The 25,094-nt window shown below is 60.0% G+C and overlaps 1 protein-coding gene across 1 annotated transcript in view; it reads left to right on the top strand.

Moving 5' to 3' along the window:
• The first annotated feature begins 8,604 nt into the window (after positions 1 to 8,604).
• Positions 8,605 to 25,094, top strand: part of sike1 (suppressor of IKBKE 1) — a 41,881-nt gene continuing 25,391 nt past the window's right edge. The window contains exons 1-4 of the mRNA XM_072480637.1: positions 8,605 to 8,737; positions 14,865 to 15,026; positions 16,380 to 16,485; positions 18,978 to 19,120. Coding sequence (XP_072336738.1) covers positions 14,868 to 15,026; positions 16,380 to 16,485; positions 18,978 to 19,120 — 408 coding nt within the window. The 5' untranslated portion in view covers positions 8,605 to 8,737; positions 14,865 to 14,867. The remainder of the gene's footprint in view (positions 8,738 to 14,864; positions 15,027 to 16,379; positions 16,486 to 18,977; positions 19,121 to 25,094) is intronic.

The following is a 25,094-nucleotide window of genomic DNA, read 5'->3' as shown; positions in this document are numbered from 1 at the left end:
CCCTCCCCATTCTCCACACCGCCCCCTCCCCATTCTCCACACCAACCTCTCCCCATTCTCCGCACCGCCCCCTCCCCATTCTCCACACCGCCCCCTCCCGATTCTCCGCGCCGCCCCCTCCCCATTCTCCGCACCGCCCCCTCCCCATTCTCCTCACCGCCCCCTCCCCATTCTACACACCGCCCCCTCCCCATTCACCGCACCTCCCCAATCTCCGCATCTCCCCAATCTCCGCACCTCTCCATTCTCCGCACCGCCCCCCCCATTCTCCGCACCGCCCCCTCCCCATTCTCCGCACTGTCCCCTCCCCATTCTCCACACCGCCCCCTCCCCATTCTCCACACCGCCCCCTCCCCATTCTCCACACCACCCCCTCCCCATTCTCCACACCGCCCCCTCCCCATTCTCCACACCGCCCCCTCCCCATTCTCCGCACCCTCCCCTCCCCATTCTCCACACCGCCCCCTCCCCATTCTCCACACCGCCCCCTCCCCATTCTCCACACCGCCCCCTCCCCATTCTCCACACCGCCCCCTCCCCATTCTCCGCACCGTCACCTCCCCATTCTCCGCACCGCCCCCCTCCCCATTCTCCGCACCGCCCCCTCCCCATTCTCCGCACCGCCCCCTCCCCATTCTCTGCACCGCCCCCCTCCCCATTCTCCACACCGCCCCCTCCCCATTCTCCGTACCGCCCCCTCCCCATTCTCCGCACCGCCCCCCTTCCCCATTATCCGCACCGCCCCCTCTCCATTCTCCGCACCGCCCCCTCCCCATTCTCTGTACCGCCCCCTCCCCATTCTCCGCACCGCCCCCTCCCCATTCTCCACACCGCCCCCTTCCCCATTCTCCACACAGCCCCCTCCCCATTATCCACACCGCCCCCTCCCCATTCTCTGCACCGCCCCCTCCCCATTCTCTGCACCGCCCCCTTCCCCATTCTCCACACAGCCCCCTCCCCATTCTCCACACCGCCCCCTCCCCATTCTCTGCACCGCCCCCTCCCCATTCTCCACTCCGCCCCCTCCTCATTCCCCACATGCCCCCTCCCCATTCTCCACCCCCTCCCCATTCTCCACACCGACCCCTCCCCATTCTCAGCACCACCCCTCCCCATTCTCCACACCGCCCCCTCCTCATTCTCCGCAACGCCCCCTCCCCCTCCCGATTCTCTGCACCACCCCCTCCCCATTCTCCGCGCCGCACCCTCCCCATTCTCCGCACCGCCCCCTCCCCATTCTCCACACCGCCCCCTCCCCATTCTCCACACCGCCCCCTCCCAACTCTCCAAACCGCCCCCTCCCCATTCTCCACACCACCCCCTCCCCATTCTCCACACCGCCCCCTCCCCATTCTCCACACCAACCCCTCCACATTCTCCACACCGCCCCCTCCCCATTCTCCGCACCGCCCACTCCCCATTCTCCACTCCACCCCCTCCTCATTCTCCAGACCGCCCCCTCCCCATTCTCCACACCGCCCCCTCCCCATTCTCCGCACCGCCCCCTCCCCATTCTCCGCACCGCCCCCTCCTCATTCTCCACACCGCCCCTTCTCCATTCTCCACACCGCCCCCTCCCCATTCTCCACACCGCCCCTTCTCCATTCTCCACACCGCCCCCTCCCCATTCTCCACACCTCCCCCTCCCCATTCTCCACACCGCCCCCTCCTCATTCTCCGCACCGCCCCCTCCCCATTCTCCACACCTCCCCCTCCCCATTCTCCACACTGCCCCCTCCTCATTCTCCGCACCGCCCCCTCCCCATTCTCCACACCGCCCCCTCCTCATTCTCCGTACCGCCCCCTCCCCATTCTCCACACCGCCCCCTCCTCATTCTCCACACCGCCCCCTCCCCATTCTCCACTCCGCCCCCTCCCCATTCTCCACTCCGCCCCTTCTCCATTCTCCACACTGCCCCCTCCTAATTCTCCACACCGCCCCCTCCCCATTCTCCACACCGCCCCCTCCCCATTCTCCACACCGCCCCCTCATCATTCTCCACTCCGCCCCTTCTCCATTCTCCACACCAGCCCCTCACCATTCTTCACTCCGCCCCCTCACCATTCTCCACACCGCCCCCTCCTCATTCTCCGTACCGCCCCTTCCCCATTCTCCACACCGCCCCCCTCCTCATTCTCCACACCGCCCCCTCCCCATTCTCCACTCCGCCCCCTCCCCATTCTCCACTCCGCCCCTTCTCCATTCTCCACACTGCCCCCTCCTCATTCTCCACACCGCCCCCTCCCCATTCTCCACACCGCCCCCTCCCCATTCTCCACACCGCCCCCTCCCCATTCTCCACTCCGCCCCTTCTCCATTCTCCACACCGCCCCCTCCCCATTCTCCACACCGCCCCCTCCCCATTCTCCACACCGCCCCCTCCCCATTCTCCGCACCGTCACCTCCCCATTCTCCGCACCGCCCCCTCCCCATTCTCCGCACCGCCCCCTCCCCATTCTCCGCACCGCCCCCTCCCCATTCTCCGCACCGCCCCCTCCCCATTCTCCACACCGCCCCCTCCCCATTCTCCGTACCGCCCCCTCCCCATTCTCCGCACCGCCCCCTTCCCCATTCTCTGCACCGCCCCCTCTCCATTCTCCGCACCGCCCCCTCCCCATTCTCTGTACCGCCCCCTCCCCATTCTCCGCACCGCCCCCTCCCCATTCTCCACACCGCCCCCTTCCCCATTCTCCACACAGCCCCCTCCCCATTATCCACACCGCCCCCTCCCCATTCTCTGCACCGCCCCCTCCCCATTCTCTGCACCGCCCCCTCCCCATTCTCCACACCGCCCCCTTCCCCATTCTCCACACAGCCCCCTCCCCATTCTCCACACCGCCCCCTCCCCATTCTCTGCACCGCCCCCTCCCCAATCTCCACACCGCCCCCTCCTCATTCCCCACATGCCCCCTCCCCATTCTCCACACCGACCCCTCCCCATTCTCAGCACCACCCCCTCCCCATTCTCCACACCGCCCCCTCCTCATTCTCCGCACCGCCCCCTCCCCCTCCCGATTCTCTGCACCACCCCCTCCCCATTCTCCGCGCCGCACCCTCCCCATTCTCCGCACCGCCCCCTCCCCATTCTCCACACCGCCCCCTCCCCATTCTCCACACCGCCCCCTCCCAACTCTCCAAACCGCCCCCTCCCCATTCTCCACACCACCCCCTCCCCATTCTCCACACCGCCCCCTCCCCATTCTCCACACCAACCCCTCCCCATTCTCCACACCGCCCCCTCCCCATTCTCCGCACCGCCCACTCCCCATTCTCCACTCCACCCCCTCCTCATTCTCCAGACCGCCCCCTCCCCATTCTCCACACCGCCCCCTCCCCATTCTCCGCACCGCCCCCTCCCCATTCTCCGCACCGCCCCCTCCTCATTCTCCACACCGCCCCTTCTCCATTCTCCACACCGCCCCCTCCCCATTCTCCACACCGCCCCTTCTCCATTCTCCACACCGCCCCCTCCCCATTCTCCACACCTCCCCCTCCTCATTCTCCGCACCGCCCCCTCCCCATTCTCCACACCGTCCCCTCCTCATTCTCCACACCGCCCCCTCCCCATTCTCCACTCCGCCCCCTCCCCATTCTCCACTCCGCCCCTTCTCCATTCTCCACACTGCCCCCTCCTCATTCTCCACACCGCCCCCTCCCCATTCTCCACACCGCCCCCTCCCCATTCTCCACACCGCCCCCTCCCCATTCTCCACTCCGCCCCTTCTCCATTCTCCACACCGGCCCCTCACCATTCTTCACTCCGCCCCCTCACCATTCTCCACACCAACCCCTCCCCATTCTCCACACTGTCCCCTCCTCATTCTCCACACCGCCCCCTCCCCATTCTCCACACCGCCCCCTCCCCATTCTCCAAACCGCCCCCTACCCATTCTCCACACCACCCCCTCCCCATTCTCCACACCGCCCCCTCCCCATTCTCCACACGGCCCCCTCCCCATTCTCCACACCGCCCCCTCCCCATTCTCCGCACCGCCCCTTCTCCATTCTCCACACTGCCCTCTCCTCATTCTCCACACCGCCCCCTCTCCATTCTCCACACCGCCCCCTCCCCATTCTCCGCACCCCCCCCCTCCCCATTCTCCACACCGCCCCCTCCCCATTCTCCACACCGCCCCCTCCCCATTCTCCACACCGCCCCCTCCCCATTCTCCGCACCGTCACCTCCCCATTCTCCTCACCGCCCCCTCCCCATTCTCCACTCCACCCCTTCTCCATTCTCCACACTGCCTCCTCCTCATTCTCCACACCGCCCCCTCCTCATTCTCCACACCGCCCCCTCCCCATTCTCCACACCGCCCCCTCCCCATTCTCCGCACTGTCCCCTCACCATTCTCCACACCGCCCCCTCCCCATTCTCCACACCGCCCCCTCCCCATTCACCACACCGCCCCCTCCCCATTCTCCAAACCGCCCCCTCCCCATTCTCCACATCGCCCCCTCCCCATTCTCCACACCGCCCCCTCCCCATTCTCCAAACCGCCCCCTCCCCATTCTCCACACCGCCCCCTCCCCATTCTCCACACGGCCCCCTCCCCATTCTCCACACCGCCCCCTCCCCATTCTCCGCACCGCCCCTTCTCCATTCTCCACACTGCCCTCTCCTCATTCTCCACACCGCCCCCTCTCCATTCTCCAGACCGCCCCCTCCCCATTCTCCACACCGCCCCCTCCTCATTCTCCACACCGCCCCCTCCCCATTCTCCACACCGAGCCCTCCCCATTCTCCACACCGCCCCCTCCCAACTCTCCAAACCGCCCTCTCCTCATTCTCCACACCGCCCCCTCCCCATTCTCCACACCGAGCCCTCCCCATTCTCCACACCGCCCCCTCCCCATTCTCCACACCAACCTCTCCCCATTCTCCGCACCGCCCCCTCCCCATTCTCCACACCGCCCCCTCCCCATTCTCCGCGCCTCCCCCTCCCCATTCTCCGCACCGCCCCCTCCCCATTCTCCACACCGCCCCCTCCCCATTCTCCACACCGCCCCCTCCCCATTCTCCTCACCGCCCCCTCCCCATTCTCCACACCGCCCCCTCCCCATTCTCCGCACCTCCCCAATCTCCGCACCTCTCCATTCTCCGCACCGCCCCCTCCCCATTCTCCGCACCGCCCCCTCCCCATTCTCTGTACCACCCCCTCCCCATTCTCCACACCGCCCCCTCCTCATTCTCCACACCGCCCCCTCCCCATTCTCCGCACTGTCCCCTCCCCATTCTCCACACCGCCCCCTCCCCATTCTCCACACCGCCCCCTCCCCATTCTCCACACCACCCCCTCCCCATTCTCCACACCGCCCCCTCCCCATTCTCCACACCGCCCCCTCCCCATTCTCCGCACCCCCCCCTCCCCATTCTCCACACCGCCCCCTCCCCATTCTCCACACCGCCCCCTCCCCATTCTCGACACCGCCCCCTCCCCATTCTCCACACCGCCCCCTCCCCATTCTCCGCACCGTCACCTCCCCATTCTCCGCACCGCCCCCTCCCCATTCTCCGCACCACCCCCTCCCCATTCTCCGCACCGCCCCCTCCCCATTCTCCGCACCGCCCCCTCCCCATTCTCCACACCGCCCCCTCCCCATTCTCCGCACCCCCCCCTCCCCATTCTCCACACCGCCCCCTCCCCATTCTCCACACCGCCCCCTCCCCATTCTCCACACCGCCCCCTCCCCATTCTCCACACCGCCCCCTCCCCATTCTCCAACCAACCCCTCCCCATTCTCCACACCGCCCCCTCCCCATTCTCCGCACTGTCCCCTCCTCATTCTCCACACCGCCCCCTCCCCATTCTCCACACCGCCCCCTCCCCATTCTCCGCACTGTCCCCTCCCCATTCTCCACACCGCCCCCTCCCCATTCTCCACACCGCCCCCTCCCCATTCACCACACCGCCCCCTCTCCATTCTCCACACCGCCCCCTCCCCATTCTCCACATCGCCCCCTCCCCATTCTCCACACCGCCCCCTCCCCATTCTCCAAACCGCCCCCTCCCCATTCTCCACACCGCCCCCTCCCCTTTCTCCACACGGCCCCCTCCCCATTCTCCACACCGCCCCCTCCCCATTCTCCGCACCGCCCCTTCTCCATTCTCCACACCAACCCGTCCTCATTCTCCACACCGTCCCCTCTCCATTCTCCACACCGCCCCCTCCCCATTCTCCACACCGCCCCCTCCTCATTCTCCACACCGCCCCCTCCCCATTCTCCACACCGAGCCCTCCCCATTCTCCACACCGCCCCCTCCTCTATCTCCACACCGCCCCTTCTCCATTCTCCACACCGCCCCCTCCCCATTCTCCACACCGCCCCCTCCCCATTCTCCACACCGCCCCCTCCCCATTCTCCACACCGCCCCCTCCCCATTCTCCACACCGCCCCCTCCTCTATCTCCACACCGCCCCTTCTCCATTCTCCACACCGCCCCCTCCCCATTCTCCGCACCGCCCCCTCCCCATTCTCCACACCGCCCCCTCCCCATTCTCCACACCGCCCCCTCCCCATTCTCCACACCGAGCCCTCCCCATTCTCCACACCGCCCCCTCCCCATTCTCCACACCAACCTATCCCCATTCTCCGCACCGCCCCCTCCCCATTCTCCGCACCGCCCCCTCCCCATTCTCCGCACCGCTCCCTCCCCATTCTCCACACCGCCCCCTCCCCATTTTCCGCACTGCCCCCTCCCCATTCTCCACACCGCCCCCTCCCCATTTTCCGCACTGCCCCCTCCCCATTCTCCACACCGCCCCCTCCCCCGCACCGCCCCCTCCCCATTCTCCACACCGCCCCCTCCCCATTCTCCGCACCGCCCCCTCCCCATTCTCCGCACCGCTCCCTCCCCATTCTCCGCACCGCCCCCTCCCCATTCTCCGCACCGCCCCCTCCCCATTCTCCGCACCGCCCCCTCCCCATTCTCCGCACCGCCCCCTCCCCATTCTCCACACCGCCCCCTCCCCATTCTCCGCACCGCCCCCTCCCCATTCTCCGCACCGCCCCCTCCCCATTCTCCGCACCGCCCCCTCCCCATTCTCCGCACCGCCCCCTCCCCATTCTCCACACCGCCCCCTCCCCATTCTCCGCACCGCCCCCTCCCCATTCTCCGCACCGCCCCCTCCCCATTCTCCACACCGCCCCCTCCCCATTCTCCGCACCGCCCCTCCCCGTTCTCCACACCGCCCCCTCCCCATTTTCCGCACTGCCCCCTCCCCATTCTCCACACCGCCCCCTTCCCATTTTCCGCACTGCCCCCTCCCCATTCTCCACACCGCCCCCTTCCCATTTTCCGCACTGCCCCCTCCCCATTCTCCACACCGCCCCCTCCCCCGCACCGCCCCCTCCCCATTCTCCACACCGCCCCCTCCCCATTCTCCGCACCGCCCCCTCCCCATTCTCCGCACCGCCCCCTCCCCATTCTCCGCACCGCCCCCTCCCCATTCTCCGCACCGCCCCCTCCCCATTCTGCGCACCGCCCCCTCCCCATTCTCCGCACCGCCCCCTCCCCATTCTCCGCACCGCCCCCTCCCCATTCTCCTCACCGCCCACTCCCCATTCTCCACACCGCCCCCTCCCCATTCTCCGCACCGCCCCTTCCCCATTCTCCACACCGCCCCCTCCCCATTCTCCGCACCGCCCCCTCCCCATTCTCCGCACCGCCCCCTCCCCATTCTCCACACCGCCCCCTCCCCATTCTCCACACCGCCCCCTCCCCATTCTCCACACCGCCCCCTCCCCATTCTCCACACCGCCCCCTCCCCATTCTCCACACCGCCCCCTCCCCATTCTCCACACCGCCCCCTCCCCATTCTCCGCACCGCCCCTTCCCCATTCTCCACACCGCCCCCTCCCCATTCTCCGCACCGCCCCTTCCCCATTCTCCACACCGCCCCCTCCCCATTCTCCGCACCGCCCCCTCCCCATTCTCCACACCGCCCCCTGCCCATTCTCCACACCGCCCCCTCCCCATTCTCCACTCCGCCCCTTCTCCATTCTCCACACTGCCCCCTCCCCATTCTCCGCACCGCCCCCTCCCCATTCTCCGCACCGCCCACTCCCCATTCTCCGCACCGCCCCCTCCCCATTCTCCACACCGCCACTGTTGGATTAGAACTTGGTGTTGTAAGACTTCTTACACTGCCCACCCCAGACCAACGCTGCCAACTCCACATCAAATGAACAAAAGGAGACGTTAGTCTGTCTTTCTGTTTGTTTCCCTGTCCACAGATGCTATCTGACCTGCTGAATGTTTACCAGCATTGTCTGTTTTATTTCACATTTCCAGCACCTGCAGTACATCACTTTTGCTTGAGGATCTTATGCTTCTGATTAAATTGTATCTGCTAATAAACTATAATTTGAAACAAGGGGCTTTGAATACACTGTAACCATCTAGATATTAATTTGACTTGTTACACAGCAGGCATCAAATGGCAAACATTGAAATCTGGTGAATTACACGAGCAGTCGGACCTGGGGGACACGGACCGGTCATTACTCAGCGATCTATTCCTCGCACTAGGACCTGGGAGACATGGCGCGGTGATGACACTCGATGGGTGACTCGCACGAGGACTTGAGGCAGAAGCGGAAGTGATGCGTGTTATGTGGAGCAGGAAGTGGAATCCGCAGAAAGGTGAAGGAGGTTTTGAAAAGGCCTGAATAAGGAGCAGGAGAGAGAGAGAGCGCGCGCGCGCGCGAGCGAGCTCTCACCATTGGGAAAGGTAATAAGGACAATTAGAATCGCTGCTGAGAGGCACAAGGGTCAATAACTGAGAATGGAAAATGACAAAGAAGCAGCTTCATGGAGAGAAGAAATTCGAGTGGAGAATGGGGAGGGGGCGGTGCGGAGAATGGGGAGGGGGCGGTGCGGAGAATGGGGAGGGGGCGGAGACTGGGGGGGGCGGGCGGGGCGGGGACTGGGGAGGGGGCGGGGCGGAGACTGGGGAGGGGGCGGTGCGGAGAATGGGGAGGGGGCGGTGCGGAGACTGGGGAGGGGGCGGGGCGGAGACTGGGGAGGGGGCGGGGCGGAGACTGGGGAGGGGGCGGGGCGGAGACTGGGGCGGGGGCGGGGCGGAGACTGGGGCGGGGGCGGGGCGGAGACTGGGGAGGGGGCGGGGCGGAGACTGGGGAGGGGGCGGGGCGGGGGCGGGGGCGGGGCGGAGACTGGGGCGGGGGCGGAGACTGGGGAGGGGGCGGGGCGGAGAATGGGGAGGGGGCGGGGCGGAGAATGGGGAGGGGGCGGGGCGGAGACCGGGGAGGGGGCGGGGCGGAGACCGGGGAGGGGGCGGGGCGGAGACCGGGGAGGGGGCGGGGCGGGACCGGGGGCGGGGCGGGGGTGGAGACCGGGGAGGGGTGGGGGAGGAGGGGGGGTGGAGACCGGGGAGGGGGCGGGGCGGGCGGAGGTGCGGCGCGGAGACCGGGGAGGGGGCGGGGCGGGCGGAGGTGCGGCCAATGGGGGGGCGGGGCGGAGATGTGGGGCAAAATTCTCCCCCAACGGCGCGATGTCCGCCGACTGGCGCCAAAAACGGCGCCAATCAGACGGGCATCGCGCGGCCCAAAGGTGCGGAATGCTCCGCATCTTAGAGGGCCGCGCCCCAACATTGAGGGGCTAGGCCGGCGCCGGAGGGATTTCCGCCCCGCCAGCTGGCGGAAATGGCGTTTGGTGCCCCGCCAGCCACCGTGAAAATGCGGCGCATGTGCGGGAGCGTCAGCGGCCGCCGACAGTTTCCCACGCATGCGCAGTGGGGAGAGTCACTTCCTCCTCCGCCAGGGTGGAGACCGTGGCGGAGGCGTAAGGGAAAGAGTGCCCCCACGGCACAGGCCCGCCCGCGGATCGGTGGGCCCCGATCGCGGGCCAGGCCACCGTGGGGGCACCCCCCGGGTCAGATCGCCCCACGCCCCCCCAGGACCCCGGAGCCCGCCCACGCTGCCTGGTCCCGCCGGTAAATACCAGCTTTGATTTACGCCGGCGGGACAGGCAATTTCTGGGCGGGACTTCGGCCCATCCGGGCCGGAGAATTGATCGGGGGGTCCCGCCAACTGGCGCGGCCCGATTCCCGCCCCCGCCCAATCTCCGGTACCGGAGACTTCGGCGGGGGCGGGATTCACGGCGGCCAACGGCCATTCTCCGACCTGGCGGGGGGTCGGAGAATGACGCCCGAGGAGTGGCATGGACTGGGGAGGGGCCGAGCTGGAGGGAGGGGGGTGGGCGGTGGGGGGGTGGAGAGTAGTGTGGGGAAGAGGCCGAGCTTGGGGGTTGTGGACTTTTTTGTGACAGAACTGAGTTGGAAGATGGTGGGCTCAGAAATGTGTTTGTTGGAAATGTGGAATGCTAATGCACTTGTTTTTATTTGTAACTGAGAATTTTAAAATCTAGCCTAAGAGCCATCTCTGTTGACATGAAGGCAGATTGCCTCTACCCTTCAATATGAATTTACCTCATTAAGACGTTTATATTTGTCACAAATCTTAATCAGTTCTGCAGCCTGCTCCCCACACAGATTTGTATATTTCACATCTTCACTTTTTTGTTGAGAGGATGGATATGTGTTTCTTGCTTAATTTTTTTCCAAAACATTGTTAGGTATCAAGGCAAGGTTACTTTAATAAATATTTAAATACTGGTTTTCCTTTTAACTGCTCATTTCAACTGACGTTGGCCTGGAGTAAACTAGCAAGTAGTATCGTTGACTGTCCAATGATGTCTACTCTGGGTAGTTCGCTGAAGGTGATGGGCTGGATTCTCTGTTTCTGAGACTTAAGTGTTGATGCCGATGCAGAATTTGTGGACTTTCACGACAGCAAAACTGACGCCACACCTGGACCGATTCTGCTACTGTTAAGGCGCTAGCACGGGCGCCACGTGGAACATAATCGATTCCAATGAGAAACGGTGCCGGATTCGCCGGTTTCACTATTGACACTCGGGAGGCTGACAAGCTGCAGCCACATATATACACTTCACTCCCCACACACACCATCCCAGCCAGCAAGATGGCAGCGAGGAGAATAGCTCAAAGGTTCGCAGATACCAAGCTGGAGACCCTCCTGGACACGGTGGAAGGAGAGGAGGATAACCCTGTACCCCAGACCGGGAAGGAGGCTGCCAGCCGCCGCCATTTGCCAGGTGGCAGAGGTGATCAGCACCGTGGGCAATGTCGCCTGGATCGGCCAGCTGTGCTGCAAAAAAACTGCACAACCTCAGGCCAGGGTGAGTAGGCAGCACTGTGCCCCAGACACCAACTCCGTCCCTCACACCAGTAACCCAAACCCCCCCCGCCTCCCCACAAACCCGGAGGCCGGCTGAACCCCACCCTACACCACATGTCAGTACCCATACCGGTTGCTGTGCCCACTGAGGCCACCAGCTACCCAGTCACTGGGCTGCGTGCGTCGGTCTATCTAATACTGTTGTTTTCTGTTTCACACATCCCACTCCCAGGTGAAGGCTGCTCACAACCGCTGGGAGTGGGAGAAAACAGGAGGGGGGCTGCCCGACCTGCGGCCCCTCACGGTGGCTGAGAAGAGGGCCCTGGACGTGGTCGGCGGCCTAGAGGAAAGGGAGGTCGCCAAGGTGGTGTTCGGGCGAGGAAGTGAGACCCCACTTAGTTGCGGTTCCCCATGACACATGTGTCAAGTCACACCCCACCCCCACCCACTGGCCCGCGGTGTAATCATGCGTCTTGTCTTGTGTTTTGCAAGACCTGTTGGTGATGGGACGGTCCATCTAGCATTCCCGTCCTCCCCCCAGCCAGTGCCACAGCTGGAACCCCCCGTGAGCCGAAAAGCGATGAAAGCAGCTCGGATGGCAATCTTCCAATCGAGACACGGGAGACCCTGGAGCTTGAGTCGGAGGGTGACACTGACTTCCCGTCACAGCTGTCTCCAACACCCCCCACCTCGGTTGGGCACTTTAGTGAAGAGGCTCCTGGGGCACTATCTGGTGTGCACCACACAGCTGATCCGGTACAGCAGGTGGAGGTAGAAACACCTGAGGGGGTGGACAGTCTGAGGGCTGGCCGACCCCAGGAACTAGCTGCCGTCCATACGGGTTTCTGGAACGGACAGTCCACTAAATCGCGGAGATGCAATCGCAGAGCCAAGGACTACATGAGGGGTTGTCGGCGAGCATCCAGTACCTGCAGGTGCAGTTGGAGGAGTCCAACTGTGTGCAGCAGCCGGAGGTGGTGCTGACCAAGCGTGCCACCCAGGCCGTCCACGGTGGAGACATTGAGGGGGCGAGGGTTTTGGCTATGGATCAGCATGTCCAAGGCCTGGGGCTTTCTCTGCGGGCGCTGGACGAGGCCCAGGGCAGGATTGCCGTCTCACAGGCGACCATGTGCCAGAACCACCTGGACATCGCAGCGGCATCCCTGAGCGTGGCTCAGTCACAGCAGGCCATGGCTGCGAACGTCAGCAGCATTGCCCAGGCGCTGGCCGATGTGGCACACTCACAAGGTGGTACAGTCAATCGGTGATGTGGCGCAATCCCTGTCAGAGATGGTGCACTCCGTGTTCCATGGGCACAAGCGTGCAGACCCTGGTCGAGACCAGAGCGGTCCTCCAGGCCTGTCAGCACAGGTGGGGGGAAGCCTCGGGGAATAGCTCTGCTCGCACCCCCGAGCCATGGAGTAGCCCGAGGGCCATTGGACACCCCGGGGGGAGGTGGAGGTGATGGGGCGCATCACGGGTGACGCCCGCAGAGAAGGTGCGGCACCTCGGATTCCCCGTATCACATCAGCTGCTGCATGTTCATTGAGTGGTACCTCTTTCGGTTGGTGTAGTGCAGCCTGTCATCTGCAAGTGCTCGATCACCCCCTGGACCCGGGGCATCCAGCAATGGCGGTGAACCCTGCTGCCCAGGCAACCTGGTGGGCTTGGTCCACATTGAAGTGGATGTATTGAGCCGCTTGGGCATATAGGGCCTCTGTGATGGCACGGATGCACCTGTGCACCGAGGTCTATAAGATCTCAGACAGGTCCCCACTCGGTGCCTGAAAGGACCCTGTGGCGTTAAAACGTTCAGGTTGACCGTCATCTTAATGGCCAGCGAGAGCGGGTGTCCTCCCCCATACCCCCACAATGCCAGGTTTGCCATCATCTGGCAGATGTCTCTCTGCTCAGCCGGAGTCTGCGACGGCATGCCCGGTCCGGCAGTTCCCCGAATGACAGACTGTGCCGGTACCCACGAGGCCTCATGCGACACCTCCTTGGAACATCCTCCTCAACCTGTTGGGCGGGTGGCTCTCCAACCTGGGTGACTGCCACCTGTTCCTCTGCGGCACGCTCCGCTGCTGTACGTTCTGCTTCTGCAGCTTCCTCCTCCTCGAGCAGTGCCAGCTCGTACAGCCCCAGGGCATCCCCCTGGACTGCGGCGACTAGCAGGAAGGCCATCATTGCTGGTTGAATTCCAATATCCATTGGACCATGGCCGTCTGTCCCTGATACTCGGTGTACTGTTGGTTGGCACTGCCCTTGGCAGAGATACACTCCACGGCCTCTGCCCCGTGCCCCCATAGGGGCTACTGTGGCCATTACCCTGGGTGGGCTATCGGCGGGTGGCGGCCGAGTTTTGGGGGCGAGGGGCAGAGACAGTGTGGTGGTGGCGTGGGAGCTCCCATACAGCCGGTGTCACTTTGCAGAACCAGGGGCCAGGGTGGGTGCGCAGCAAGGTGGCTGCCTTGCAGGCTGCGGTTGTGGTGGTCCACCCCAGTCCCGTGGGGGGGGGGGGGGTCCACCCCTGCCATTCAACCTGTTTGCCTGGCAGCCCACAGTCGCGCCTCTCTGTGTCCTACCTCTTCCCCTCTCCCTCATCAGCCCCGACGCCGGTTTCACAATGTTTAAAAGCACAAGTGAACCGGGGCGTCAGGGAAGAATCGCAGAGGCCCTGGAGAATAACAGGTCGGGCCCACTAATGATATGTAAACGGTGTTTACGTGCGTTCTGGAACACATTGACGCCACTGTCGAGGTGGTAGAGAATTACAATTTGTCATCAAATCGCGATTTTGGCGGCGGGACCTATTCTCCGTCCAATCGCGTTTCCCGATTTCACCGTTCGCCAGCGGAGAATCCCGCCCCATATCTACTCTCCTGTATGAAGTTTTGTTTTGGGTTTTCTTGTGACTGAACAGCTGATTGTCCACTCACAAACCTTTGGGAATATAGAGCAGGCTGTCCCATAACGTAGCAAGATCTGGAGTGCAGTCATCTGCAAACTGTAGATCATGTATGTTTATGGTAGTCAGTTTAGTTTTGGTATTGGATCCATGAAACTGCATCACAATCCTGCAACTGTTTAATGACGATGTCTTGCAAGGGATATCTGGAACAGATGTCTTCAAAATTCAGACCGGTGTCAAGCAAAGCTGTGTGCTAGCCCCCATGCTAATTACAATCTACAATGACAATGGATGTTCACCTGATCAGTCGCCTCAGTACCAATTCAATGCCCAACATAGAACTGAGCCTCCGAATTAGAGGGGTTCCAGGTTCATTTTCTGATTCGAGATATTGGAGTTGGAGTGATAGGAGCATTATTTATGCTCTTGATACTCCTGGGCTAGAGATTGGGGAGGTCAGCCCTGGTCACGCTGGAGAGACTCCTGGGACTGGCTCAGGCTTGGCTCTGATGCCCTTCCTGTTGTGAAGAATGTGGATTTGGAAGCTTCCCAGCAATTTGATCGCGGCAAGGAGGTGACTACTTCAGGAGGGGGGCTGGGGAAAAGGAGTTTGTGAATAATAAAACATCTAGCGTTCTCTCCGAGAGAGTGGGAGATAAAAACCAGACTAGATCAGCAGGTTTTCTCGCAATCCAAAAGCTAGCAGTTTTTCGGTTTCTGTTTCCCAGGTGATGGCATGTACAATCGAGAAGGTGTTGGCTGATGCAAAGGTCCTGGTGGAGCGACTGAAGGATCACGATAATGCAGCTGAATCTCTAATCGAACAGACAACAACGCTCAATAAACGGGTGGAGAGTATGAAGGAAGTTGGGACAGGGATCCCAGACAGGGTAAGCCTAAAACCCGCTGACAAATAAATCGGAAACTCTAACTTGCACTGGTTCTCTCATAGACCGACTGCTGCCTCCCAATTGTCCATGCTCCTTCGGGCCAGTGCTTCGATCCGTCCACATAGCTTTCCCTGTGTAACTGTGCCCCGATTCTTTGTGCCCTCACCGTTACCCCTTCGAGGGTCTCTTCCCCCCCCCCCCCCCACTCTGCAGCCTCCTACACCGCAGGACCCCAGCCACTCCACCTCTATTGCTCTAACTGCAGTCTCATTGTGTGTTTTTAAAAATTAATTCTTGGCATGTGGATGCTCCTGCCCAACTGTCATTTATTGCCACAACACTACTTGTTTTTGCCAAGGTGTCAGTGAGCTCCCGTCTTGAAGCATTTCCATCCCTGTGGCCAGTTAAATAGGAAGTACAGGTGGAACAGGGAGGGGAGGAAATCTGCAGGGATCTCTACCACCCAGAAGGACAGGAGCAGCAAATGAATGGGGACACCACCACACACCAACCTGTCTTGGAACTGTATCACCGTTCCTTCACAGTCTTACTGAATCCTGAAATTCCCTCCCCAGCAGCATCATGGGTGGAACTCACTGTTTTCTTGAGGATGATTTGGGATAAGCAACAAATGCTGCCTTGCCAGCAATACTCCCGTTGCACAGGCCTGTTGGGTTTCACCTCTTCATCCCACCATTGATGGCAGAGCCCTCAGTCACCTGATTCTCACTGTCTGGAACTTCCACCTCGCACCTTTAAACACCTCAAAAACACTCTTGGACCGAGTTTGTGGTCAGGTCTCCTTAACGTAACCTTTCTCTGCTTACTATCCTTCACACTTATCCAAATTCCTAAATGTGAAAGGTCTTGTTTTTATAAATATTAGCAGTCCACGGGTAGGTTGATTACTACAGTCCCTCTCTACATTTCTACCTCTGTTCCATTTCTCACTCCTTGGTGACACTTTCCCCATGAGACGTGCTGGATTCAGCCATTGAACGAGATCCTTTTGCTGACCATTTAATTCCCAGCAGGGGCTCTGGGGACCCAGAGCAAAGGATTGCAGTTCCAGGAGCTGCAAATCCCCTGGCAATACAAAGCCTGGTGCAGGGAGTAAGAGCAGACCGGGATATGAAGCATATGAATGAAACATCTCTGACAATTAAAACCGACTTGTTAATTATTCCATGTTCCGGTCTTAATTAAAAATGAATTATCTGCGTAAGTGTGTTCTATGAACGATTTACAAAGTGGATAACAGCAGCAGCAGACCTACAAGTTCAGAAGAGTGGCGGAAAATGGTGACCGTTTGGACTGCGGATCGTCTGTAATGTTACTCTGCTCTATTTTCAGAACCAGGAAGATCTTGCTGAGCTGAAGAAGCTGGCCAGTCACAAACCCCACGCTATCCTCTCTCAGGAGAACACACAAATCCGGGATCTGCAGCAGGAAAATAAAGGTTTTTCCTTCCTTGATCATTGAAACATATTTCAAGCCAGACACAATTACAATCTGATGTCGGTATTTTATGCTTTACCACATGTTAACAAGAAGATGAGGGCTTAAATGTTGAGCAGATTTGGTTTGTGTATCTTTTTCCTCATCTTCAGGGAGTCAAGTGAAGAACATGCCTGGTTTAGAGCTCTCTACGCTAACCTAACAATCCTTGGCTTGGAGAAGCAGAGGGAAATTCCAGCATAATTCCTCAGCCAAGAGTTTTACCTGGTACATCTTCAGTGTGATCTAGAGGACAGTGTCCATGAGAGAGCAATTTCACACAGTCCATAGAAAGAACGGGCTCTAAACTGAATATCATGTCATTCCTGTTATTTTACGGTATCTGCCCGAAATTGTCCAATTAGGATCCATTCATTCATAATCTTTTTCTTAATGTGTAGCTGTGTACAGACAGCTGAAGAGAGACAGTCTGTAAAATCCCATATACAAAGACAAAACGCTTTATTAAAACCCAAATATCCACCAACCAGATGCTTTGAAATGAACATTGCTTATTTCTGGAAGTGACAGTGTCCAATTGTCAAATAACTTTGTAACTGTTTAGCAGGAAATGAGTCATTATAACACTTCATTTCTGAGTTAAAAGTAGCAGAAAATCTGCCTACTGAGCACACGCCTTTTGAATGTCCGTGTCACTAATTTTAATAACAGGGGAACATGGGCAGTCTTTGACTTTACACGGTTCAAGTTATGATGAACCCCACTTACATTGTTTATAAATTGACACCCAATTTCGACTTTCCAACATTCTTTTTAACTTTATGACACCACGCCAGCAGGTTTATACGTGTGCATTGATTTTCTCTGCTGCCATCTGTATAACTGGACAGGTCCAACCAGCTTAAATTGGGAATGAGTGTTTTATTCTGTTAATTCTTTTTGGCACAACCACCACGATTTTAATACATTCATACACTTATGTTATACTTTGTGTGTACTCTGACCCGCATAGTTCAGGGTTAAACGGGTAACTGACCGTGATCGATGGCTTCATTATATCCCCACACTGACCGAGGAACTTGTGTTAAGATATGCACAAATCAAGAGTCGCCTCAGCAACTTGACAGGGCAAGAGTTGAGCATTTAACACCGCCAGCCCCCCGCGAGTGACTTCTGAGTCTTGGTTCAGGAACCAATCCCTCGTTTGTATCATCCGCCTGACAACGTTTCTTACAACATGGTTTTCAGGAACTAGTTGTGTTGTAGGTACGAGGACTGCCTGTACTCTACAATTTTGTGCTGCAGTTTTTACTTCCTCTGGACTCTGGTTATTGTTTCGCCAATCCGTTACATCGTCTACTCCGTTACATCGTCTACTCCGTTACATCGTCTACTCCGTTACATCGTCTACTCCGTTACATCGTCTACTCCGTTACATCGTCTACTCCGTTACATCTTCAACAGTTAGTTTAAAAGTAGAACAGAGGTAGGGGTATTACTTGGTGTAGTCCCGAGTATTCAGGACTAAATGTGTCCCAGCTTTGAACGGTCGCAGATTATCTGAACCAGGGGGTCTGTGCCATCACAGTTGCTGCCTCTGAACTAAGGAGAGGAAAGTCAGCCAAGGTTCCCAATCCTGGGTTCTTGGTTAGTGCTCCCTTCTGAAAGATGCAAATATGAATGCGAAGCAAGGCACAGGCTTGGCTTGATGGGCCCTGTGGTAAGATTGCTTGCCTGTGGTATGTTAGTTGGGGCACTGATAGAAGTGGTTCAGTTTAGTCACTGCCCAGGGCTTTGGGGGAAAGAAAGCAGGTGGTTCCTGATCTTAATCCAAAATCTCCTGGTGAAAACTGTGGGCAAAAGGATCAGCCGACTTAACCATGAAGAATTGATTTTCTGAATGAGCAATCAGAACCTGTAGAACTTTCGCGACAGGAGTGAAAGGAGTAAAGGGCAGAAAACTAGTACAAAAGTTTATCATTTTAAACCGTTGGATAACAAAGATTGCAGTAACTCCGCTAGCTTTTGTGAAAATGGGTTTATCAAAGGGAACTCGCTAGGTAAGCAAAACAAAGGCAGTGAGAACTGAACCATTCAGATTCAAATTAAATTTATTTCTGAAAAATTAATCATTTGAACAAAAACTTGGTGCCACATGCTTGGGAGGAACAAGTGTCTTTGGACCAAAGGTTCCCAGTGCACTCGGATTTCTCCTCACACCATGTTGGAGTCTGCTGTAAACTAATTGGAGTTGATTAATCAATTGGATTATCCTTGCACAAATACCAGGAATGTAAACTAGAGACACAGGAATTGAGGATGGCACATCAACGGTGGAGGTTCCTGTTTTATCCAGTTCTTTGTGATAGTACGGTATTCTTAAGGAAGTGAAGAGCTAAGTGAGGGTTATTTTGAACACTGTTATTACCTGCACAGCCTGAGACTACAGTGGTTGTCTTTTAACTTTCTGCTGGATTTTCTTGTTTCTGTCAGAGCTGTGGCTTTCCCTGGAGGAGCATCGCTATGCCTTAGAACTCATCATGAGTAAATACAGAAAGCAGATGTTACGACTTATAGCGTCAAAGAAGAAGGTGGATAATGCCCCAATTCCCACTTTGCACCAGGAGCATTCCCAGGTAATGAGCTACATTCCTAATGTCCTAATAGAGCAGACTACATTCATGAATTTGTCTTATCTTAAACCAGGAGGAATTTTCCAGAGGATCAATTTGATAGGCTGAATGGCCTTCTGCACGGTAGGGATTCTATGATTCTAAAAGATGGCTGTTGTCGATTTCCAGTAGTCATGCCGCATTCAATTTGACCTTTTTGTTTTCAAGCACAGTTGTACCTGTTTCATGTAATCTAGATTTGTGTTTGTAATGGAAGTTGCTTTTATTGTAAGCTGTAGTTTTGTTTAGTTAAGCTTTGTGGTGTATATTTGATTCATCGCTGTACATTATTTCAAAGTACTAAATACCAGTTTACTCGAGGACATGTAGTTGCCAGTTGAGCTTCCTATAACTTCCATGATGAATGTACCAGTCCAAAGATGTGCAGGTTAGGTGGATTGGCCATGCTATATTGCTCCTTAGTGTCCAAAACGTTAGGTGGGGTTACAGGGGTAGGGCGGGAATTGGTTGTGGGTGGGGGATTCCGCCTAGGTGGAGTGCTCATTCGGAGGGTCAGTGCAGACTCGATGAGCTGAATGCCCTCCTGCATTGTAGGGATTCTATGAGTCTATGGTGCAGTAATGGTTAAAAGCCTGGATTAGTGTGTGTATGTATCTGCTGCAGTAAGGTTTTTAAAAATCGTGGTTTCAAAGACAGCCAGACACTGGCTACAGTAGGGGGTAAATAAAACATTGTTAAAATGAGATCATCCTTTTTTTTTCAAACTATGCTTGTGTTTAAAAGGACAGGCAGAGTTTTTGTTATGATTTCTGGGGAGTAGATAATTAGAAATATTGGGCGAAATTCTCCGTTATCGGCGGAAAGTCCGCCGATCGGCGCAAATCCGACTTGCGTCACGTCGGAAAAATGGGTCGAAAGTCTCCGGCCCGAAATGGGCTAGCAGCGACGTAACGGGATCTGCTCTTGCGCACGTGGTTCACGCCGTGCAGCGTCATACGCGCCGCACGGCGTGACGGCTCATAAGGCCGCGCTGCTCCCCCCCCCCGACCAGAACACCCAACTGGATGGCTGGCCGCCGCTCAGCCCCGAGGTTCGAGTCACGGGACGTGGAGGCGCTCCTGGACGTGGTGGAGCAGAGGAGGGATGCCCTGTATCCCGGGCACGGCCGCAGAGTTGCCCCACGCCACAGCCGGTGTCTGTGCAGGGAAGTGGCAGAGGCCGTCACCACTGCGGCCCTGACCCCACGGACAGGCACCCAGTGCCACAAGAAGGTGAACGATTCGTCAGAGCAGGCAGGGTGAGCCTCCCCATATCCCCCCCTCCCCCATATCCCCCCCTCCCCCATATCCCCCCTCCCCCATATCCCCCCCTCCCCCATATCCTCCCTCCCCATATCCCCATATCCCCCATAACCCCCCTTCCCACATAACCCCCCCTTCCCCCATAACCCCCCCTTCCCCCATAACCCCCCCTTCCCCCATTTCCCCCCTTCCCCCCCCTTCCCCCATATCCCCCCTTCCCCATATCCCCCCTTCCCCATATCCCCTCTTCCCCCATATCCCCTCTTCCCCCATATCCCCCCTTCCCCCATATCCCCCCTTCCCCCATATCCCCCCTTCCCCCATATCCCCCCTTCCCCCATATCCCCCCCTTCCCCCATATCCCTCCTTCCCCCATATCCCCCCTTCCCCCATATCCCCCCTTCCCCCATATCCCCCCTTCCCCCATATCCCCCCTTCCCCCATATCCCCCCTTCCCCCATATCCCCCCTTCCCCCATATCCCCCCTTCCCCCATATCCCCCCTTCCCCCATATCCCCCCTTCCCCCATGTCCCCCTTCCCCCATGTCCCCCTTCCCCCATGTCCCCCCTTCCCCCATGTCCCCCCTTCCCCCATGTCCCCCCTTCCCCCATGTCCCCCCTTCCCCCATGTCCCCCCTTCCCCCATGTCCCCCCTTCCCCCATGTCCCCCCTTCCCCCATGTCCCCCCTTCCCCCATGTCCCCCCTTCCCCCATATCCCCCCTTCCCCCATATCCCCCCTTCCCCCATATCCCCCCTTCCCCCATATCCCCCCTTCCCCCATATCCCCCCTTCCACCATATCCCCCCCTTCCCCCATATCCCCCCCTTCCCCCCATATCCCCCCCTTCCCCCATATCCCCCCCTTCCCCCATATCCCCTCCTTCCCCCATATCCCCTCCTTCCCCCATATCCCCTCCTTCCCCCATATCCCCTCCTTCCCCCATATCCCCTCCTTCCCCCATATCCCCTCCTTCCCCCATATCCCCTCCTTCCCCCATATCCCCCCCTTCCCCCATATCCCCCCTTCCCCCATATCCCCCCTTCCCCCATATCCCCCCTTCCCCCATATCCCCCCTTCCCCCATATCCCCCCTTCCCCCATATCCCCCCTTCCCCCATATCCCCCCTTCCCCCATATCCCCCCTTCCACCATATCCCCCCCTTCCCCCATATCCCCCCCTTCCCCCCATATCCCCCCCTTCCCCCATATCCCCTCCTTCCCCCATATCCCCTCCTTCCCCCATATCCCCTCCTTCCCCCATATCCCCTCCTTCCCCCATATCCCCTCCTTCCCCCATATCCCCTCCTTCCCCCATATCCCCTCCTTCCCCCATATCCCCTCCTTCCCCCATATCCCCCCCTTCCCCCATATCCCCCCTTCCCCCATATCCCCCCTTCCCCCATATCCCCCCTTCCCCCATATCCCCCCTTCCCCCATATCCCCCCTTCCCCCATATCCCCCCTTCCCCCATATCCCCCCTTCCCCCATATCCCCCCTTCCCCCATATCCCCCCTTCCCCCATATCCCCCCTTCCCCCATATCCCCCCTTCCCCCATATCCCCCCTTCCCCCATATCCCCCCTTCCCCCATATCCCCCCTTCCCCCATATCCCCCCTTCCCCCATAAACCCCCCTTCCCCCATAAACCCCCCTTCCCCCATATCCCCCCTTCCCCCATATCCCCCCTTCCCCCATATCCCCCCTTCCCCCATATCCCCCCTTCCCCCATATCCCCCCCTTCCCCCATATCCCCCCTTCCCCCATATCCCCCCTTCCCCCATATCCCCCCTTCCCCCATATCCCCCTTCCCCCATATCCCCCCTTCCCCCATATCCCCCCTTCCCCCATATCCCCCCTTCCCCCATATCCCCCCTTCCCCCATATCCCCCCTTCCCCCATATCCCCCCTTCCCCCATATCCCCCCTTCCCCCATATCCCCCCCTTCCCCCATATCCCCCCCTTCCCCCATATCCCCCCCTTCCCCCATATCCCCCCTTCCCCCATATCCCCCCTTCCCCCATATCCCCCCTTCCCCCATATCCCCCTTCCCCCATATCCCCCTTCCCCCATATCCCCCCCTTCCCCCATATCCCCCCTTCCCCCATATCCCCCCCTTCCCCCATATCCCCCCTTCCCCCATATCCCCCTTCCCCCATATCACCCCTTCCCCCATATCCCCCTTCCCCCATATCCCCCTTCCCCCATATCCCCCTTCCCCCATATCCCCCTTCCCCCATATCACCCCTTCCCCCATATCCCCCCTTCCCCCATATCCCCCCTTCCCCCATATCCCCCCTTCCCCCATATCCCCCCTTCCCCCATATCCCCATATCCCCCCTTCCCCCATATCCCCCCTTCCCCCATATCCCCCCTTCCCCCATATCCCCCCTTCCCCCATATCCCCCCTTCCCCCATATCCCCCCTTCCCCCATATCCCCCCTTCCCCCATATCCCCCCCCTTCCCCCATATCCCCCCCTTCCCCCATATCCCCCCCTTCCCCCATATCCCCCCCTTCCCCCATATCCCCCCCCTTCCCCCATATCCCCCCCCTTCCCCCATATCCCCCCCCTTCCCCCATATCCCCCCCCTTCCCCCATATCCCCCCCCTTCCCCCATATCCCCCCCCTTCCCCCATATCCCCAAGTGAATCCAGCCCTAACCTTAACCTCTGCAATGCACGCGCAACCGATGGCGTGCATTCATATACCTGCCTAACAGTGTTGCCTTTTACCCCTGCCACCCACCCCCCCCCCCCCCACCCCAACAGGAGAAGCGCGCACACAACAATAGGGAGCATGTGAGGACTGGAGGAGGCCCCGCTGATGAGAGGCCACTGACCGAACACGAGGAAAGGGCCCTGGAACTGGCTGGCGGACCTGACGACCGGGAGGTTGCTGATGCAGAGGTTGGGGGCGTTCTAGGAAGTGAGTCACCGACAGCCCGTACCCATATCCCCCCTCCCCTATATCCCCTCCCCCATATCCCCTCCCCCATATCACCTGATCACTGCCTGATGTCTAACCATGCATGCTTCATTGTGTATCGCAGGAGCAAACGTCCAGGCACCCATCCCCGCAGATGCAGACCGCCCGCAGGATGCCCCTCTGAGGCCACGGGAGACGGAGAGACATGGACCCTCCAGCATGCGACGCCCGCAGGATGCCCCTCGCACACCACGGGAGACGGAGAGACACGGACCCTCCAGCATGCGACGCCTGCAGGATGCCCCTCGCACAACACTGGAGACGGAGAGACCTGGAGCAACAAGGAGACGACACCCCCGTCACTTGCGGGAACGACCACCCAGCGACGAGGGGGGCAGCCACAGGCCGCCGTTATATCCTACCCAGGACACCACTGCCCGGGACACCACTGCCCGGGACACCACTGCCCGGGACACCCCTACCCGGGTCAGCACTACCCAGGAAGACGAAATACCGGACAGTGACTCAGAGTGGATGGGTGGAGACGAACCCCACCCCAAAGTGCCATGGACTCAGAGTGGGACGAAGAGCACGACACAACGCCACTGCTGTCACCAACACCCTCCACCATCGCAGAAACACTCAACTCGGTTGGGCACTTTAGTGATGAGGCGTCTGGTACACTCACTGGTGCGCACAACACAGCCGTCCCGGTACAGCAGGTGGAGGTAGGAGCAGCAGAGGGGCCGGGCGGTCGGAGGGCAGCCCAGCCCAAGTGAACATCTGCCGCCCAGATGGATCCCGGGTTCCTGGAGTTACCACACCCACACATCGATCCGATGCAACCACCGACCCGGAGACGAGCGAAGAGGGTGACGGGCGGCTTGCGGCGGCTGCAGTCACAGGTGGAGGAGTCCACCTGCGCCCAGGAGCTGGGAGTGGTGCCGGTCATGCGTGCCACCCAGGCTGACACCGCACGGGTGGCGTCCGCGGTGGAGACAATGGGTGCGACGGTGTCAGACATGGCGAACGGTTTGCGAGGCCTGGGGCTTTCCGTGCAGGCGGCGTCTGTGGCCCAGGACATGGCTGCCCTCTCACAGGAGGCCATGAGCCAGCGCCAGATGGCAGAGGCGCTCAACGCCATGGCCCAGTCTCAGCAGGCCATGGCCCAGTCTCAGCAGGCCATGGCCCAGTCTCTGCAGGCCATCGCTGAGGGCATCGGCGCCAGTGGCCATGTGCGAGCCGGCGTCGCACTGTCACAGACAGGGTTTGCCAACCCCCTGGGCTCCATGGCTGCAAACCTGCAGACCCCTGTCGATACCAGCACGGGCCTCCAGGACTGGCAGCGCCAGATGTCGGGGGGGGGGTGTCGGATGGCCAGTCCGTTCGCATCCCCCACCCATGTAGAGGCCTGGGGGCCATCGGGCACCCCGAGGGAGGAGGAGGTGGTGTGGTCCGTCCGGCTCCCCCTGTAGGGGAGGACCCGGTACACCGCGACATCTCGGACCACACGGTCCGGCTCCTCCCCGGCACGGATCCCCCTCCCCGGCACGGACCCCCCCCCCCCCCCAACCTCCACCCCGGCACGGACCCCCCAACCTCCACCCTGGCACGGACCCCCCCACCCCCCATCCCCCTGCCCCTCTGCGGCAGCCTGCGCCGCCTCTCTGGCACGCTCCTCCTCCTCTCCTCCTCATCCAGGGCAACATAGACATTAGTGGCTGCCGCCACGGCGGCCAACATCGCTGGATG

Source organism: Scyliorhinus torazame, chromosome 17 (assembly GCF_047496885.1).
Source record: "Scyliorhinus torazame isolate Kashiwa2021f chromosome 17, sScyTor2.1, whole genome shotgun sequence".
Classification (NCBI taxonomy): domain Eukaryota; kingdom Metazoa; phylum Chordata; class Chondrichthyes; order Carcharhiniformes; family Scyliorhinidae; genus Scyliorhinus; species Scyliorhinus torazame.
The sequence above is the reverse complement of the archived record's forward strand: the minus strand, read 5'-3'. Positions and strand labels throughout refer to the sequence as shown.